General features: G+C 38.3%; 1 protein-coding gene across 2 annotated transcripts in view; it reads right to left on the bottom strand.

Annotated features, from left to right (window-relative positions):
* RELN (reelin) overlaps positions 1-20,047 on the bottom strand; it is a 281,484-nt gene that overhangs the window by 132,598 nt on the left and 128,839 nt on the right. For both annotated transcript variants that reach the window (XM_071552669.1, XM_071552670.1), the window contains exons 7-8: positions 15,956-16,052; positions 12,409-12,460 (exon numbers count right to left, since the gene is read on the bottom strand). In XM_071552669.1, coding sequence (XP_071408770.1) covers positions 12,409-12,460; positions 15,956-16,052 — 149 coding nt within the window. The remainder of the gene's footprint in view (positions 1-12,408; positions 12,461-15,955; positions 16,053-20,047) is intronic.

Below are 20,047 nucleotides of genomic sequence, written 5' to 3'. Positions count from 1 at the left end.
TATTTCATCAGTGTTTAAACTCTCTTTTTGTATGTTCTTGACTCAAAATCATAAGATAGCAAGATTGTCATGTAAATGTTCTACAAAGCTTGAACTCACAATTTAAAAAAGAAATTAAGACATTTGAAAAAAATCATCAACACAATTAAGGCTTTGTTCTTTGCTATTTGAACTGTATATTTAAAATTTACAAGAAGCACATGGATCTGGTGCTCAAATCTCTTATAAAACTAGTATATATCCTAGTTCACACTAAGAATTTCTCCCCAAGAAAAGGGAGGAGGGTGAAAATGCAACTGCACTACAGGACAGGGTTTACTGAGATGGTCTCGCAAGTCACTGTCTTTCAATAGCATCTCCAATATTGCTTTCAATATTACTCTTACTTAATATTACTGCTATTACTCCATATTGCTGTTATTTCAGTAATCCTAAAGTAGGATTATTTAAAACAGAAATCTGCTTTTTGATGCTTGCCTCTATCTCGCTCAGCAAAGCTATAGTCTGACTTTGTGAACAAATAGGTGATAAAATTCAAGCAGTAACATATCAGGAATGGAGGGCAAAATCCGCTGGGGAGGGAGGTGTCCTTCCCACTGCTTCCAGAGATGGTAATAAACAGTTTGTCAGCTCTCAGCAGAGCAGCAGGGGCAGGATGTCATGCCGTAAATCTTCACACCCTCCTATCCTCCAAAGAAAAATTTGTACATAAAATCTTTTGAATGGGATTAGATTAGGCTTGTTTTAAATCAGGAAAGCCCAGGCTTTCAATTAGCCACTAAAAAAGGTAGCAAAACATGCAAAATGATCACTGTAAAGAAGTCTATGTCGGTAAGTTACTATGTTAGAGGAAAATGCCATTTCTTTCTTAAGCCGAGTATGTCACAGCAACCCCAAAGCCTTGGTGAGGTTATTGCTTGTTAAATCTCACTAAGAGTTAGGATTATACTTTTAATGTTAAAGGTTTGCACGTGTAATTATCTACTGGAGGCAGGGGACACACCAAACCGTCCTCCAACCAAGAACAACAAAATTATTCTTTATTATATGTACAGGCAAGCTTGTCCTTGTGTTTCAGGAACAAAGTATTTTTCTCCTTTGGAGTTATTTTACTCTTTTTGATAGGCTTTCATCTGAAGTTCACAGAATTCCAAAAGTTTTACAAAAAAGCTAGAGTAGAGACAACCTTCATGGATTTAATTTTAAATGATACATTTGAAGCCCAGACAGCAATTTTGTTTGTTATCAAAAATTATGAGCAGCTTCTGTTATAAAATCCAGCCATTTTCATATGCTGAATATTCTGAAACACTCATTTATTTGGCTGGTGCTTTACATGCTTGGATTTTTTCCCAAGCTAAATTTCAATAAAATAAAATTTTCCCAAAGTTTAGTCCAGGCACCAATGCTAATAGAGAAGGGTTTTGACTGGCAGAGTTTGGGATTGCTAAACATCTCCTGACAGCTGCTTTGTTAATTCTGCTTAGCTAAACAGGAATAAATAGAAAAGGGAAACAAAAATATGTTTCTCAGTCTGCTTATTTCAGAGTACTGGAAACCCATAGCCAGGACCTGACCAGCACTGACCACCTGCAGCATGTCCAGCTGAAACAGTCATGACTTTTTTGCCTTTTTTAATTTTAGGTCTTAATACATTGATTTTACTTTCCTCCAATGCCATCTAAAGTACTAGTGAATATTTTACCTACCTTATTTTTTCAAATGTCATGTAGGTAGAAGCACTAAGAGCATAGTATTTCAGGAGGGATGTTATGAAGGCACTACATATCAGCTATTTGTATCCAGGTATTCTTATTTGTATCCAGGCTGACAATGACAGGCAAAATTAATTCTCAATACAGCTTTGCCTCCAACTGGGTCAGATTTACAGAAACCCGAGTCATGCAGCTGTTGGTCTCTAAGATTTCTTAACAACATTGATTAGAGGCTGGTGTTTTGCTGAGATAAAACTGGGTGCCATCTGCAAGGGAAGCAATATTTTGCTCCTTATAGAGTGTGACGTCCTGCGCCTCTTGACAACCTCTTGATAGTCCCTGCAAGTGCTTGTGTGGATAAGCAGATGAGATCTCTAATGCTGGTTAAAGGAGAATGAGTTTAATGTGGAACTGGATGTGAAAGATTTAAACAAAAAAATTTGTAGAAGGGTTTGTATTGTGTCCTGGCTGCAGCCTGAAAAACAAAAGGGGGCTGAAAAGAATCCTGTTCATCTAATTCTAGGTTACTTTTGTTCATTTTGTTAACGGGATGAATAATGATTAGTATTTGCTAAGGATTATGATTTGCTGATATCGCTTGAATTAATCCAAACTGTGTAGTATAAATTACTAGTGGTCAAATTTGGCTGGCTTGCTAACAGTATTTTCCAAAGTAATGAACCATACAGTTTGGTATAATGAATGCTCCATGGATTCTAATTCTTTTTAAGGTGTATGTTTATATTGGCTTCTGATCAAGAACCAGATGATTTAAAACCGTCTTAAATGACTGAATATTTTGTGCTGGATGTACCAGAAGCACTGGTACAGAAATATGCAATTCACTGCTCATTCCATTCTGCCTCTGAAAACTTTCACAAGAGAAGGTCACAAGAGCATTTTAGTTTTCCTTTGAAGCCACAACTTTGAATTTAATTACAAATGTGATTTTTAATTATGACATTTTAGATACTTAGACTATTTTTTAAAAGTTTGTCCTTGTTTATAGAATGAGTTCAGAGTTCTGAGTGTAAAAAATACTCAAAAACTATAAGCACTGTATTCTCTTTTGTAATTATAAGCTACCTTTTAATGGGAAAATATTTTTATTGCTGGCTGCTTTTCTCTCCCTTCTGAGGAAAGGATTTTGACTGTCTGCACCCATGTATGTGTTCTGAAAAACAATCTGAAACAAATACCTGACACCGGGAAACAAAAGTGCCAATAGTGTTTGCCTTCCCTGAAAATCAGATCTATTCTAGCATTAGTGAAAACTATGAATTCTGTAATGCTAAGTCTCAACTATTTATTTTGTGAAGGTTTCTGAGAGCAGCTAACTTTGTTTCACTGGCATATTTAGGCTGCTCTATTTTGGAAATGCTGGGTAGTAACTCACATCTAAAGAGAAATAAAGGGTTGACAAGCATACTAAAAGGCTTCCAGTGTAAAACTGCAAAACATGAAGAGAATAATTAGTAAATACACTTGATAAAAATTAATCATAAAAATTACTCTGAGACTAAACCTCAGGATGGGGCCCAGAGTGAGCTGTCCTTTCCCAAAGGGTGATCCTGACTGGAGTGTGGGGGGAGCACTGGAGCAGGTGACCACCCACAGGTGTCTTCCTACCCACCTCCTGCCAGGATTTCCAATAACAGCAAATGTGCTTTTTATGAATTAATGCAGCTAATTTCCTTTAGATGAGAAGTCTGAGGAAATACTTATCTGGCTCAACTTCCTCTTAGTCTATTTATATTCAGAGATATGATGTGCTTCCTGTGCTTACACAAACTTGTCCTCTTCTAATGAACAAGATCAGATCACAATTCATATTGCTTTTTGTGCTGAGAATGTTGAGGAGAGAAAAATAATCTAGGCAGAAAGCTGTGTTTCCCTCACCAGTTTCCAGTTTATTCTGAAGTAAAGATGCTCAGCTCTTTATAGAGTGTCTTTCCGAGATCCAGCCAGCAGGTATGAGTTTGGGTAACATGTGTCTTGCCAAATAAATAATTACACAATGCTTCTAAATTTAAACACGTTCTTAAGTGCACTAACATCATATAGAGCTGAGGGTGAAGCGGTAAAACCTGGTAAGACCTGCATGAAATGGACACCCAGGGATTACAGCTACTGAAACAATAATATCATTAATGCTCCAAAAATACACTTAAAATTGTTTGTGAATGTCTGACCAAGTAGTAACCCCTGGGCTCAGTAAACATTCTCTACTGATATACCCATATTGTGTGCTTTGCTTCAACGTTATTGCCATGGAATAGTTAATGTCAGATTATGTGAAGATCCTCTAAGTGAGAGGGTGACCTTTCCGTGGGCAAAATGCAAACGGTACCATCTAAAAGTAATTCAGTAGGACACAAATATGTATCAGTAAATAAAAGAGACATTCCATGTAACTGTGTTTAGCAGTCTGGGTCAGCTGCAAAAGTCTATAATCAAGAAAATGAGCACCATAAAGTGCTGGTAAGGGTATTAAAAATCCCTTTGGAAGGGTTAAGATTGTTAAAATTTGGGAAAGTAAAGGAAGGTTTACTTAGATCTTCACAGCCAGTCCATTTTAGACAGGCAGTAGAAAACACACATTGGTCCCAAAAACCGCCGTGTAAAAGGAGGTATCTTTAATACAGAGATTTGAAAGTCCTTTCTTTGCCTGCTTTAGGGAAATTCCCTGACACCAAGAAAATCTGAGAAATATTTTTTCTCAACTCAAATTCTGAGCTGAGGTGTCTCTCTTTTCTGAAATCCTATAAAACTGATTGCCTGCCTTTAAATTTATATGTGGGTAGATAATTAGTTTGGTAAAAGCTGGTTTTTGCAATTCCTGATAGGCTTTTCTTTTTTTATCTGCTTTTGCTTTCATGGAATCCCCTTCCCTCATCCACTGGAAAGAGCCAGGAGCAGAGCATTTTGCTGAGCTGGGGTCTTCTCTGTTTCCCCCTTAGAAACAGCAGATGCTTTGTTGTTTGAGTTAATTCAAATATGGACAATTTTAATCATACAAAAGTGTTATCCTCCTACAATGATATGAGCAGGATTAAGATGAAAGTCCATCTGTAATCCAGCATTTATTATTTGCAGCAACCAATTCCATAATGGCCATGTTTTAGTGTGAGGTGGTGGCACGGCCACCTGCCCTGGATCTGAATCCTGAGGCTCTGTTTATCTTTTCTGCTTTTCTGCAAGTAGTAAATCTGTAACACTCACATTTTACCTCCCAATAGTGTCTGAGAAGCCCTGGTACAGAAGCAATACAGACAATATTTCATTGTAACCTTGGGCTCGCCAAAACAGCACAAATCATTCTGCCCCAAGGCCAATAAAATGTCTCTCAAGTACAGTATCAACTTTAAACCCTGGTTTCAATCTAGGTATTATCTAGGCAGCCTCTCTTACACAACTCAGAAAAATCAGTAACACCCAACATTTGCACATGCTACGTGAAGAGTACTGTTTGATATCACTTACCTGTCTTACTCTTTTGCATTAGATGCAATTTATAACATATGAATCAACTCAAAGGACTTCACCCCCAGGAAAGGGAAACTAGTAGGTTTCATGTCAGGCAATAGCAAATGGCAATTTGGGTAGCCAATCAAAAAAATGTAATATTGTTGAATGAAGCTTCATTCCATAAAAGTAATTTCTTACGGATAATAATACTTTAAAAAAACCTATTGTAAAAACTGGTTTTATGCATTTTTTTAAGCTCAGTTCAGACAGAGTTCTAACACAATTTTATCTGTGAGTTTCCTGATAATGAAATCCTTTAAAGTCTCATGGTAGCCCAAAAGTGCTCCTTGTTTACCTAATGCAAGATTGTCTGTCTGACTTGTGGTCAACCAGAACTGCCTCTTCCCTGCTGGTACCACCATCAACATGACTGTATGGATTTGCCAAGCCAACACAGAAAACCTGGTCCTTCCTGGAAGGCTCTGGAGCAGGAGAAACTTGGGTGACTGAAGGAAATCATCCATGCAGGTGATTAAACGAGAGGAGGTGGCTCAACGTGCTCGACATTTGTCAGCACAGTTTCTTCCATGAGGGGTTTTTTTTTGTCTGTTCAGCAAACAAGATAGTGAGGGATTTAAAAGATCAGATACTCTTCCATGACAAATTCAGAAGGGGATTATTTTTCACTTTGGTATTTCTCTAGAGACATGGGAGTGAATTTTCATAGCAATTCTGAAGGAAATCACTCAGCTTTATTCAGTTCTGCTGAGGGTAAGCCCAGTGCTATCTCACAAAATGCTATCACAGCATTTGTCAGTCATCTGATAGCTTCTGCTAATGTTAAAACTGACTAAACAAAATGGAAAATTAAGAGAAAATCATCAGCAATGGTTCCTTTCAGTCAAAGCTAAGGCCTATTTAGAAAAACATGTTTGAGCGTCTTCTATTGAGTGGTCTGAATCCAAGCAGAGGATAAATAGACAGCACAAAAGCACTGCTGTCAATGTAACAGCTGCCACCAGAACTGAATTAAAACATGGTAAGGACATAAATGATAAAAGTCTTCAGACTGTTATATGGGGCCAAATGCAGTCGTGGCTGTTCATGAGACTGAGCCAAAGTGGAGTCGGGATGTTTCTGGTGGGAAGAAGGGATCATCATTCCACACAGATGCTCTGCAGAGCCCTCCAGATGCTGCTCCAGAGGACAGCCCAGGGAGACTGCTAATTCCTCCACAGAAATACATGGAGGTCAGTGAACCAGCCTCACTATTTATTTTTGTAAGTTTATTTTTTGTCTATCACAATCTCTTATTTGCTAAGGTTAATAGAGAAGTAAATGTTATTTTTCTGAAGCATGAAAGCTTGGCAGGTAAGGACTAATCCAAAGGGCACTTTCAACAATTCTAATGATGATGATGATGATTAAATAATAATAATATGTAGATTGAATATGCATCAAAGCAAAAAAAGTATTTCCATTATCTATATAACCAAATACATTTTATAATTAAATTCTGCAAGACTCACACTGGTAACAATGACAAATTGCCACTACAAAAATGAAGGAAAAAAATAAGCCTGAAAAAAATTGCATTTTACTTTGTAAAGGTGATATTTGTGGTTTGTCTTCAACAAGCATCACGGAGACCCTTAGCCCATGGATTTTCTGAGAAAAACAGCTCTCATATAGATCCTACTGACCTTGGTAGTTCAGGAGAGAAATAGAGGCTGCTGGTTTATGATTCAGTAAACGATGTCTTAGGCTGAGGCAGGACATGACATGAAAACGCTTTTGGAATCATTATGTCAGAGATTTGTATCCAAATCAGTGACCCTTACTCATATGCTAATCAAAAGCAACCAATAACATATTTTAAATGGCTTTCTCCATTACAGTCCCTGAGGACTGTGAAATCAGCAGCATTAAAACCAGACTAAATAAACTAAGCCACATAGAAGTCCTTGGTTTGTGTATTGCACATACATGTCTTAAAAAACATGCCAGTATAAATCTGAAGTCACCACAGGTAATACAAGTACTCTGCAGTTAAGTACAGCTGGTGGTCTGATGGATTTAAAAAGCTTCAGAAATCTGAAGTGAAGGCAGGGGTGATTACTCAGCCAGAAAATAAAGTTGCAGGAGTGGAAAGTGTGTTGAACAAGATTGGAGAAATTATTACTTTTGTTACTGGTTTAAGTGATTATACAATGAAATATTTATGCATGTAAAAGCAGAAAGTTTTGCATTTTATTTCCTTTTCAGGAAGATAGAAAATGGGGACAAAGTGGGTACCACTGAATGAAGATCAGCCAGTAAGATCTCTGCACTCTGAATTAGTGTAGTTTTGTCCTTAACAAGAAATCCTGAATAATTAAATACCAATAGTAATATTTCATCAATCATATTTAAACCATATTAAAACAAAAAAATACATGTATTTATCCTTGATATAGGATTTCATTAGAAGATATTAAGGGAGATTGATAAGCTGTTGCCAGGTACTATTAGCGATTGTAGTAGATTAATTTTATCCATATGGAACCCTGTAGGTTTTATCCTTGACAAATACTGTAATCAACAATAAACTTGGTCATCTGATGCATGTTTATAGAAAATAAGTTGGAACAATGCAAGGTGGAACAGCAACAGATGGCAGAGTGACTGGATGATGTTAAAGACACTAACAACACACTTTAACTTTTGGTCAGCCCTGAAGTGGTCAGGCAGTTGGACTAGATAAACACTACAGGTCCCTTCCAACTGAAATAGTCCTATTCTGTTCTATTCTACTCCAGAAGTAGCAGGAGAAATAGCCGTTCTTAATCTACAAGTAAGGTCCAAATGCTTTTGGTTCCAGACCAATGAGTAAATCATAATGTAAATGACCATCTTTTGGATAATACCTACCAGGATTTTCCTGAGAGGAGAAAACAGTTCATCTGGCAGAAACACAAAGCACTCTCCCAGATTAAAGCCTGCTCCTAAAACCTTACTGAAAACTGTTTCTAATGAGGGTTGATGTGCTAGATCCATATTTTGCTTCATGTAAAGTCTTTTCTCTGGCAATAGCAGGGACAAAGCATAGGATCCATGCAGCAAAGATGCCTAATGAATTTCCAGTGTCAAGGCCTGACAACTTTCATTCTGCATCTTCAAGTCTTTCATGTTAACAGCAAATAATGCTCTCAGAGGGCAGCATCTTCTTTGCTAGCTCAGTGGTATTCTCAGTGCCCACCAGAAGTTTAGTTACAGGCTTTATTATTTTATTTATTGAAGGAAAAGCTATTCTGCATCATACTGAGATTCTTTTAAGAGTATTCATTTGTCACAGTGAACATATACATCCATATTACACGTGTGAAATGACCACGCTTAAGATAAAATCAATTAAGGAAAGATGGTTTATGATTAGAAACAAAGTTTAAACATGGCAAGTCACATATTTGGCATGTAAAGGTAGCTTTGAGGGAGACTGAAAGTAAGGATTGATGATTGACTCAAAGTAAAATCTGCTAGATTTGGGAACCCAATTTTTGTGAAAGTTCTTTATAATAATTCTTTGGAAGAGAGAGTCCAAGTCCAAGTTTTTCTCCAAATAAAACAAAAAAACTTTTGAACCTTTGTCTAGTTCTTTGTTTGCAAGACTAATGGCTTGATCTGCTGAAGTGCCAAATATTTGTAATGTTTGAAGATATATTCCCTCTCAGAAGATTAGACAGCCCTTCCCCCATAAACCAATTTTGGTTTAATGTAAAATAATAGAGAGGTTAGATTTTTCAGAAAATGAGGAAGGGAGAGAGGATTGCTGCTTTTCTCTAGTAATGACAGAGGATCTTTGTAACAATGGCATAAAAGTTGGAGGGAAAACAATTTTATAGTACTCTGCCTTACAAACATTATGCATTTATCCAATACATGATACCAACAAACTCATCCTATTCTCAGGGGAATGTTGAAAGTTTTTCATAACAAAGTTGAAGAGTAGGACGTTTCCTTCCTAAATTATTCCCATTTCCAAACATGGTTTAATAGCCAGATATTATCTACTAGTATTAAGACATAAGGAGAGAGCCGTGGAACAAAATTTTTCAAGGTAATATTTTTCATTAACAATTTTCACGTTGTGACATACATTGCTCTAAGGAGAACCTGCCCTGGAGGCCAGACTGATGTTTGTGCTCATCACAGCACCTTCAGCTTCAGGCTGGTGTTTGGTGCAGAGGGGAAGGAGGGCTGGGAAGTGCCTGCCAATGCTGAACGGCCCATGCAGAGTAGGCACAGCCCAGGCACTCCACTGCCACCAGAGCATATGCCTGGAGAGGACACCCAAGGAACAAGGCATGAGCACAACAGCTTGCACACCTCACACCTTGGCGATGCTCTTCTAAAGCCTCTCCTCTTCTCCTCATGGATTTCATGTGTCTCTTCCTTTCTGTGTTTAGCTCAGTCACTCATCTCCCTGTACTCTAAGTCATCATCCATCATAGCAGCCTGTGTGAAGGACAATCATGTTCAACCCTGGAGAAGTCCAGGGATGTAGTAAAGGGGAAAAGGCTGAGATTCAGAGTGAGAAACAGAGAATATTTCAGCTAATGAATCAGACTGACACTGTGTGGCAGCTGAGTCCAGAGGCTTTTTTGCAATATCCTGCAATTCCCAAGCTGTTGAATCAGATGTTCTGGCCTGAGAGAGCCCAAAGGCATTGCTTTAAATATCCCAATTAACAATCCCACTGAACATTAGGGAAACTGTTAGATATGTCAGTATTTGGTCTTGAAGAAATGTAGTGATGGATGATTAAGACATTTGAAGTAATCAAAATTTTCTGCACACTTGGGCAGGGAGTGCATGAGTGTAAGTAGCACTCCAGCCCTGGACCAAAGGGCAAAGCCACCAGCTCTGAGTGACTGCTGCATGGCAGAAAATTTCCTCTCGTTCAGAAAGGATACTGCACATTAATGCTGTCCTATATGCTGAAAATGCCTTACTAATTACATTTTCATCCTAATTAAGCCTTCATCTTAAGTGCACCTTTTCAACTGCCTTGCCCTTTGAAGGCCAAGACTACCAAATAGGTGATACATGAAGGAAACTACACAGAATATCAACTACTGAAAAATACACTAGTGAGTTACCCTTTCTGACCACACAGCTTAAAAGGATCCAGAATTTATGGTGAAACCAGGATATTTTTTATTTGTTTCATTTCCTAGTTCTAATCTGCCTATATACCTGTAAAGACAAAATTCTGTCTCATAATTAGTGGTGAGAGAAATTAAAGGGTATGCACTTTAATGTGGCCAAAACTATGTGACAAATTAACCCCCAAAAGGTTACAACTTAAGCTATTCCACGGTTGACAGAAAGTGGCAAACATTCTCTAAAAAAACAGGCAATTCCCTTGGATGAATCCCTAAATAGGGTTATGATTAAATCAGACATTTAGGAATAAGCTGGAAACTGGATTCTAAAGCCAAGTACTGCTGAGCTCAGCAGCAGTCCCCTGGCTCATGCCGGTTTTTATCAGTTACAAAACCAATCTGCACTGAATTTCAAGCTCAACAGAGGAACATGGGGAAATATGATACCTTTTGAACTTCAGGCTGAAATTTGATTTACTCAGATGTGTATCCACCCCTCTTCTGCTGCATCATACTAAGGATTTTACTGTTCCTACTGCTATGGTTTAAGGTATTCTTACCATGTATGCATGACAACCCTGTCATGTAGAGCATTCCTGCTCAGCCTTTTCTTACCAGTTTTTTATTTCACCTTCCTGAGAGGAACAAAGGCTCCCAGTGAAATCTGGAGTCTAATTTTGAAACTTCTGGAAGCCTGCACCCTTCTGTGGTTGACCTGCAGCAGCCACCAGCCACTGAGCAGTGAGAGCAAACATACACCAACCAACCCTGTTAACCACTCTGGGTCACTGTAAGGATAATCCAAAGAAGATTTTTGTACATTTCCATGAAAAGCAAAATTCCTTCATCATCACAAACTTGCAGCACTATAGAAGTCACCTCTCCTTGGGCACAGCCAGAGGCAGGAGGGCTTCTGCCAGGGAGGGACACATCCCAGCAGATCAAGTGAGCTGCTACCCTTCCACTTGCTGAATGGAACTGCAGGGCAGCAGCTGCTGGTTTTCATTAAAGGTGCCCAATATTTATGCAATAATTCAGCTGATGTTTGGATACATTTTTCTGGATTTTTAAACCCAGTAATTCAAAATAAAAGGATAGATATCAAACTTAGATCTATTCACATTGCAGTGACTTGCAGGTAATGATTACTTCAAATGCCCAAATGAATAACTTCAGGTAAAAACCACAAATTTAAATGATGTATTTCCGAGCCTTCTAGGATTTTGATTTCCAATCCATTAAAAAAAACGGGCTGCTTACCAAGCTACCTGATAGTTCTTATTTCCAACTGAGAATTCCAGAGTTTAATCACATGTCTGCTCAAATACTTTTGGAGAATTACTTTTTAAAAAATTGGAATGTGATTTGGAAACACATATCGAGGGGTCTACTGAGGAAACAGGTTACATTTCCTGCTTGCTTTTTTATTGAACCATTTATATCATAAGACAGTTTTTCTTCATATTTTGAACACTGAGATATGAGTTAACAAATTAAGTGTGTTCCAAATTTGCCCTTGGCCCAAGCCACAAATTCTACCATAATTTATAGCCACAAGTGCACAGTGAATTGTGCAGTAACTCACAGTACTCACAGTAATACAGCAGACAACCATGCTGTTGATAATATGAACTTAACAGCATTTAGTTTTGGTATGCCCTACCTATTCTCTTTGTACAAATGTGTTAAAAACAGCACTAGCCAGGTGTGACTTGGAATATATCAGGGGATTTAAATGTTAAAACCCTTCCTTTTTTAGAAACAATAATCACACTTCAGAGGAAGAGCAAGAGATTATAATGTTAAATGTCACATTATAAAATTATTGAAAAAAAAAAAACCCAACCATGACTGTGTCTCCCATTGTCAGAGTATTGACTCAGGTTTCTCATTTCCAAAATTTATATTTGGACCTCCAGATTGGGAGATGAATAAATATACTGCAGTTTTTGAAAAGATCTTTGAAATCCTCATGTCAAGTGGAACATCAACGAGAAAGGTAAACCTGAAATTTAGAGCCATTTTCCTTTGCAGAAATGACTTTTTGCACTTTCTCAGGTAAAAGAGTAATCTAAACTTACCAAGGGAAAACTGAAGGACAGATGCAGTAGTTGTGTTAAGGCCAGTGGTGGTCTGTGAGAAGAGAAGTAAATAGTTTTGTTAGATCAGCACAACAACACATTCATCACTTGTTTTTCTTTGAAAGCATGGAAAATCTCTGGACATCTACATCTCCTGTGCTTAGAACTGTTAATCACCAACCTTTTCAGGCAGAGTGATCCTGGACATTTCTGTTATGCCATTTTGAGTTATGTCATTTTGATTATTGATATATCATCATGTGTCAAAGCTGGATTTTTTTTCCATTGTACTAATGTCTAAGAGAAAAGTACACTGGTCTTGGATCACTGTTTAGGAGATTGAAAAAATGAACTCTGTGTTATTAGTGTAATTTTGTATATATGGAATGGTTTTCACTTCTCCCAGCATAGAACAAGGACCAAAAATAACCATAAATAAATAACAAAAATGGCATTAAGTAAACCTAAAATAATGAAATATTAATAGGAAATAACAGAACCTAAATCTTCACCACCAAAGCAAACCAAACCTTGGTGATACTACATAATATGTACAAGAAACATTATAGTAGCACCTACACACCACTCACATCCTAGCAAGACCTAGAATCCTACGGAAAACACCCAGCAGCTCACTCTGGACTCGGCACACTGCCCACCTCTGAGGCCTCTCTTTCTCTTTTCTTTCAGTGCCTCCATATTTCAATAGTTCTAATAAGAACTGTTTTCCTGAAAATGCTATAAAATAAAATACACTAGTGTGTTGTGAAAGATATCTCATTATTTTCAATTTATTTACCAAGTTAGACTTAATTATACTGCTATATAACAAGCAAGGCATGTCATGGGGGTGATGTGTCCACCTAGTTGGGTTTTTCATAAAATGATGAAACTGAAAATAATGAGTGGAGACCTGCATGAGTTGGCATGAGTTTTTGGTGCGTTTTGTTTACTTTCTATGTACATATTACATACAGAGAAGATCTTATAAATATTAAGGAATGGAATCTTCACTGAAGTGCACTGAAGATCATCTGATAACAAGACTACATGTCCTAACAGGTAACTTAGTTTTGAAACAAGAATAGGGAAGCTGCATTTATGTCACACCTTTAAAAATATGATCACATTTCCATTTAAGTAAATGTGTCAGGATCAATTCAGTATTAGGTATCATGCTTACCATGACAAATAATAAAATGCTTTCTGAATTGAGCTATGAGCACCTATTATGCTAGTTTACATTCAATTAATTATGTTGTGGAAGTTATAATTTGAAAACAAAACTGTTATCAAGGTTCAGTGGCTCATATTGCCAAAAGATTAAATGTATCAGTTATGACAGAAGAGGTGTTCATGTAGACTTAGAAAAGACTATGTTGTGAAACTAAGTTCAGACAGTGCAGAGAAAGACGTAGGGAGCCTCTAGCAGATATTTTCCTTTGCTTGCAACAGCTCTGACGCTGTACATCTTTCCAGGATTTTGCCAGTGGTAAATTCTCACTAACAAACAGAGACAGTTGGTAACAAAAAGCCTCTGCCTGCAGTAACAGGCAGCTGTTGGGAGTCAGGACAAGAGAAGGAGGTCAAGGATGCAAACCAGCTGCTGTCAGAGCTCTTGATATAATATATATTGTGCCAATACAACTCCTCTGGACTAAGTATTTTATTGCAGTAATCCACATATTAGGAACTATTAAAAGGAACAGAGATTTCAAGAGACACTTCAAGCAGAGACAAAATAGGACTGATTAAATTCATGGAGAAATAAAACAGGTTTTAAAATTTGTTTTAGGAGGAGAGATACTGTGAAATTGCCAAACAACTATAAATCAGAAACAGGTTGATTTTAAGACAATAGGAATTTAAAGGTATGTCCACACTAATAATAAAACTAGATCAGATTTCTGTCCTGAACTCTTTGTCTTGTGCTCATCCATAATGTTAAGCCATTAGCATGTTCCTTCAGAAGGATTTGATTTTTCTGCAACTCTGCCATAAGATTTATAAATACATCCATTATTAGACTGTTAGCTGTTTATAAGCATGATGATTTTTTCAGCTGATTATTTAATCACATCACTTTTGTATAATAACAAATTTTTTCCAAGTTCTCAATGCCATGGTAGTGCTATTTTACCCCATGGCAATATGACAAATAGAGTCAAACACTGTATTTTGAAGCCAATTCCCAGTTACTAAGGATAGTCTAAATTATATATCAGCAGGGAGAAGACAGATAATGAATGACAGGTCAAACCCCTCAGAGCTGGGACCCTGGGTTTGTTAAATGTCATAGATTGTTTTTCAAGTAGCACTACCCATGTTCAATACTACAGCTAAAAATAAATTTTAAAAAATGGGAAAAATATCCTAGTGGTGTGACTTCATTTTTGCACAGGACATAAAACACGGCATCTCTTTTCAAGGCAGTTAGAGAAGCACAGTACATTCAAACAGGATGCAAAGTAGCTGAGAGGTGATTTAGGATCCCTGACAGGGTTCCCTGGCTGGAGCAAGAAATTCTCCTTTATCTGTAAAATGTCTAAATTAGTTTTATATGTGTTTATAACCGTCATTCACCACAGCAGCAATATGTAGATTGCATTTGTGGAATTCTTGTCTCAATTATGGATGTAAAATTAACCCTGTGAAAAGAATTGTCAGTGTCTGAAATGAAGAGAAAGTGCCTGGGCAAAACCACTTCTGTTTTATGGCACTCTTCCATGTTTGCTCTTCAAATAGCTCTAATTCTAATAGCTCAAATAGCTCCCTCCACTCAGAAGACTGTTGAAAACATGAAAATTAATTTTGTATTACACAGGCTTTGATCTGGCCTTTTAATTTTTCAGTTCTTTCCAGAGTTCCCACTTTATGTACATCTGCCCAGTGTCAGCATGTGGCCATTGGTTATATGTGCTGCAATTCATTTCCCACACCCAGATGACCACAAGTTACTGCATATTGCACCACCTTGTTTCTTATAGCAATTTTATGACCAAACTAACCCCCAACAAAATGAATTCTGTCCATTTATCATGACTCAGTCTGTTACACACACTTTCCTGAGACCGGCAGGTGCTTGCTCCAGGCTGCATTTAAGTCTGTGAGATTCATTGTTCACAAGAGATGTTGTACAACTAAATTAACATTTGTCAACAGCAACAATTAAAAATGGGACATGACTAATAAAGTAATAGAAGAAAAATGAACCTTGTCTATATTTCATTGTTGGAAATAAAAAGAGAATGATGTCTTTGACAACACAGTTCTATTTCCTTGACTTTTCAGCATTTCAGAGATACTTTAAATAACTTGGACTCATACCAGATCAAGAGACTGTCCCTTGCAAACTGTTGCAATAACCTTTGGTTAGCATCTCTCGTTTAAAACTCTGGGATGTTCTTGGGTGCCCTTCTGTGGGCCTATCACCTTGCTTAGGAGCCTCTTCGCTGAACTTTGAGCACAGACTAACATTCTGCAGCTGAGGCAACTCCGATTCCCAGGCTGCAGTCCCAGCCCCAGCAGCTGAGCCGCCTTCACTTACCAGTTCTCTGGGCCCATATGGCTCGCAGAAAGTGACAGCGTTGCCGTGCATTATCACACCGCAGTGCTCTCCAACCTCACAGCTACTGCACTCAGACCTGCAGGGAGAGCACACCATGTTCAAAATGGAAATCAGAAACTGTGTTTTGAGACCACATGGAGCTTGTAAACTGTAAAATCAGACTGCTTGGTGCTCCAAATTGACTATTTGTTGTCGTGGTGGGGAACATAAAGGTTGAGCAACTGTATGTATGGTGTACTAAGAGCTGCCTCTCATGAAAGGCCCTTGTAAGTACTTGCTCTCTGCAAAGTGCCCCCTCTCTAAGAAACAGGGTCCCTGCTTGCTAAATGCAAAAAATCTCCCCACGGGAAACCAAACTGTAGCCTTGTATGTATAATTTACGCTGAAGTTACTCTTCTTACAAAAACCTTGCTGCACATTTGATATACCATAATGAACTCCCATTGTGGAGTTCCAGAGGGAAGAGCTGAGGACAAGGCACTGGGATTAGCTCCTCCTCTCCTGCTTCCAGTCCTGCAAGGTTGTTTCCCCAAAGGGCAGGCTTGAAGCTGCAGAGTGTCCCCAAAACTGTGCACCAAGAGGCTCCTACAGCTCAGCTGCTGTCACTTGCTGTTGCTTCTATTTGTATTTGTCATATGCCATATTCCCAAATAAGAGAATGGCCACTCTGCTCACCTTTAAGAGGAAAAACTGTGAAGAAATTCTCAGAGAGGCTGGTAAGTGCTTCACGGACAACTAACTGCAGCTCTTCTGATATTTAGGAATTTGTGATAGGAAGGAGTTTGTGGGCAGCCTGACTTCAGAACGTAGGGAAGGGGTTGTCTCCCTCACCTTTGAGGATCAGGGTATCAGATTCTGGCATAAGGAGCCACTCCTGGCCCACAACAAGCTCCCTGCAAAGATGCTGACAAACATCACCTTCAAGCACCCAAAGCTCAGCTTAAACACCAAAACTACAGGAAAACATTTACTCCACAATAGCTCCATTATAAACAAAGGTGAACTCACACCAAACCTGATTTCTTGGTGATAAACCTGTACTTTGATAACTGATATTTTTAGAATTTTAAATGTAATGGTCTTATATAAGGGGTGCTTAGGTAGTTTTTTCTTTGGCTGCTTTCACACAAGGTGGATCAGACTTGGCCACCCTTTCTGATGTATAATGTCACCGAAAATATGCATTCCCATAACCACAGTCCATGTGTAACTCAATAGCATGAAAAGGTTTAGTTTTCTTCTGTCTTTTCATTCCCTGGCTAAATTCCGGATGGGAGATTTTACAGGAAATTGGATGGAAAGAATTAAACCCCAAGGAGTTAGGGTCTTGCTGTCAACATACATGATAAGAGATTTCATTGATCATAGAACACAGATAATTGATACATACTATCAATGTATAGTTGATTCCTACACAAATTTCCTTGGATCTCTTTTTTTCAGTTCTTTTCCTAATTTATGTTGCTTGTTTGTCTTTTCATTAGTAAGTGTTCTGCTAAACCCCTGCAAGCCTTTCTGTAAACTGCTTGGAGCAGGATTTTTCTGTTCCCAAGTATCCTAAAATCATCAACCCACCATTGTCCTGGACATGGCAAATGACATCTTCAGCTGCACTGTGAGGAAGAGGCTGTTAGTGTTGTCAGCTACTCCACGGAGCTAGGAGGGATTTTCCCTGCAGGGGCCACATATCCAAAAGGCTTGTGTAATGGAGGAAGGGTGCTGCAAACCCAGGTACTGATTAAACCCAGGCAGTAATTAGAAATCACTAATGTGGGTAACTTTAAGCAGAGTGGATTAACTATGGCCAGTATACGATGCCCTGAACAACACCCTGCAGGTCTGTGAGTGCTAAGCTCTGCTGAGTGACAGATGTTAGGTTTTCAGATGCGTAGATGTGGTGAATAATTGGTTGCATGTGTTTTTCTGGGTCTCCAGTTGGTCCTGGGTGAGTTCAGCATAGACCTGGCTTCCCTATGGCCACTTCCATTAGAGACGTCAAAGATGAATGCCTTGTTCCCACTTTCCAAATCTCTGTCTTATTGTGAAATTTTATTAAAGGCCAGTTTCAATGCCTCTTCCAGAAACAGTGTCAAAGACATGTAAAAATCTCTGAGGTCTTATTCCTATATGAGCATGTCACAGAGCAGAGTTCACAGAGGACATATTTTGTTACTATCTAAATTTCACTTCATCTCTAAACTCTTCATAACTGAAGAACAGAGGGACAGGAACTAGAAGAATGCCTGTAATTCTGTAGGATTCTGGCTGTTTATGAAAATTATTTTTGTTATCTGCACCTACATATTTGAGTTTTATAGTGGAGATCTGCCTGGACTTCTGGTACGTGCAGGGAGAGATAGATATGACAAGAAAACTTTGCTGTGAATACTGTGTAGGGATCACTTACTCCCATGTGAAAGATCAAGCTGCATAATCCAAGGGATATTTTAATTTTGTAATTCTCATATTTCAATGAACAAAAGTGATTCAGTTGTTCATCTGTTCTACTCCCATAATGTGGTCTATGAAATAGTATCTGGAAATCCAGAAACACTGTCCTGCTAATACAGCAGTTTCATCGTCACTCATCTTTTCTAGGATAACTCCTCTCATAAGAAATGGGATGGCTGTTAGCAACCCTGATTCAAACCTTTGTGCTCTCTTTGAAATGAATTTCCTTTGACAATAAACTGCTCATTAGCTTGACAAGAATGCATGAAGAGCAAGATAATTGATCTACTGTTCCTCAGATCATCGTCATAGTACTACGTGTTTAGAAACGATCCAATTTGCTCCTTTCCTGGTGCAGACAGGAAGGTTAATTTCTTTTTCCATTTATACAAACAGGAGACAGTATTAATTGCCCCGGCTGGGTGCAGCTTTCTACATCATCTTTCTCACCTGCCTGCTCTAAAATCTTAGCACATTAAAATCAGTTCAGCTTTCTCTTCACAGCTGGTACTCGCTGCTACTGCTGACATGTGTCGCATTTACAGAGATGACTTCTCTGCAGAGCTGCCATCACTCTCATCTCTGACTTAGAGAGTCCCACCTCTCTCTGCTATTGTTCTTCACTTTGCTGAAGGGGAAACATCTGCTGTCTCCCCATTGCTATTTGTCATCTTGTTTCCCTCTACAATACCTGAGTTTGTGGACGTTATATTGACTGATGTCTTTTGTGATGTCTGAACTATAAAGAAGATAAACATCTCAAACTGCCAGGGGATTTTTAAACATAAATATTTCTGAAGTTTAATCCCACAGTTTTAGTGCAATTTCGAAAACACTTTAGGACCTCTCTCTGCTGTCACAAAGCTTTCCTCCACCTCTCTGCCACTGAAAATATCACTGTATCTGTACATTTCTCATAGACCATGAAGAAGTGATGACCAAGAGAACCTCTGTTTCTTATTGATTGATTTTACATGTTCAGCTATTCTTCATGCCATCTTTGACAAGTGTGTCTTCTGTAAGTGATTGCTGTTTGGGGTGCTGATAGACTTTGAGATGAAACATGGCATCAGGTTGGGAAGGAGAGTTTAGCCAGCAACAAGCTTCTGTACAGGCTCCTTTTAAATGCACTGAATCCCCTCTTCCTACAGTCCTACTATTAAAACTGGTTTATAAACATGCGTTAATGCCAGCATCTATTCTTTATTAATATATGTGACTTGTTAACATTAAAACCTTTATCATAGGATTAAGCAGAGTATTTCTTCTAGATTTGTTCTTGTTTCACCTGGTTTAGCTCTTATACAGCATCTTTTTTATACTCTCCACTGCAGTTTTATGAGGCTACATGGAGGCAAGATAGTAACAGGTTCTCAATGGCCTCAACAGTGTTCCTGATACCACTCATACTGGACCTCTTCTCAACCAGCAATTCCCTGGTCCTTCCCTGCCAAGTGGTACATGGTGCAGATTCCCTTTCCCTACAGAGGAAATTCATTACTTCTCTGGTTCCTGAGCTTTCTGATCTAACACTGTTCTGTCAGTTTTCATCAAGTCTCATGGACCACTAATCACCTGTACTGTTTGACTTCTCATTGAAAAAGGCTCTAAATATTACTG

This window comes from Pithys albifrons, chromosome 3, assembly GCF_047495875.1.
Source record: "Pithys albifrons albifrons isolate INPA30051 chromosome 3, PitAlb_v1, whole genome shotgun sequence".
Lineage (NCBI taxonomy): Eukaryota > Metazoa > Chordata > Aves > Passeriformes > Thamnophilidae > Pithys > Pithys albifrons.
Note: the sequence above shows the minus strand (reverse complement) of the source record. Positions and strands in the feature narration are given on the sequence as shown.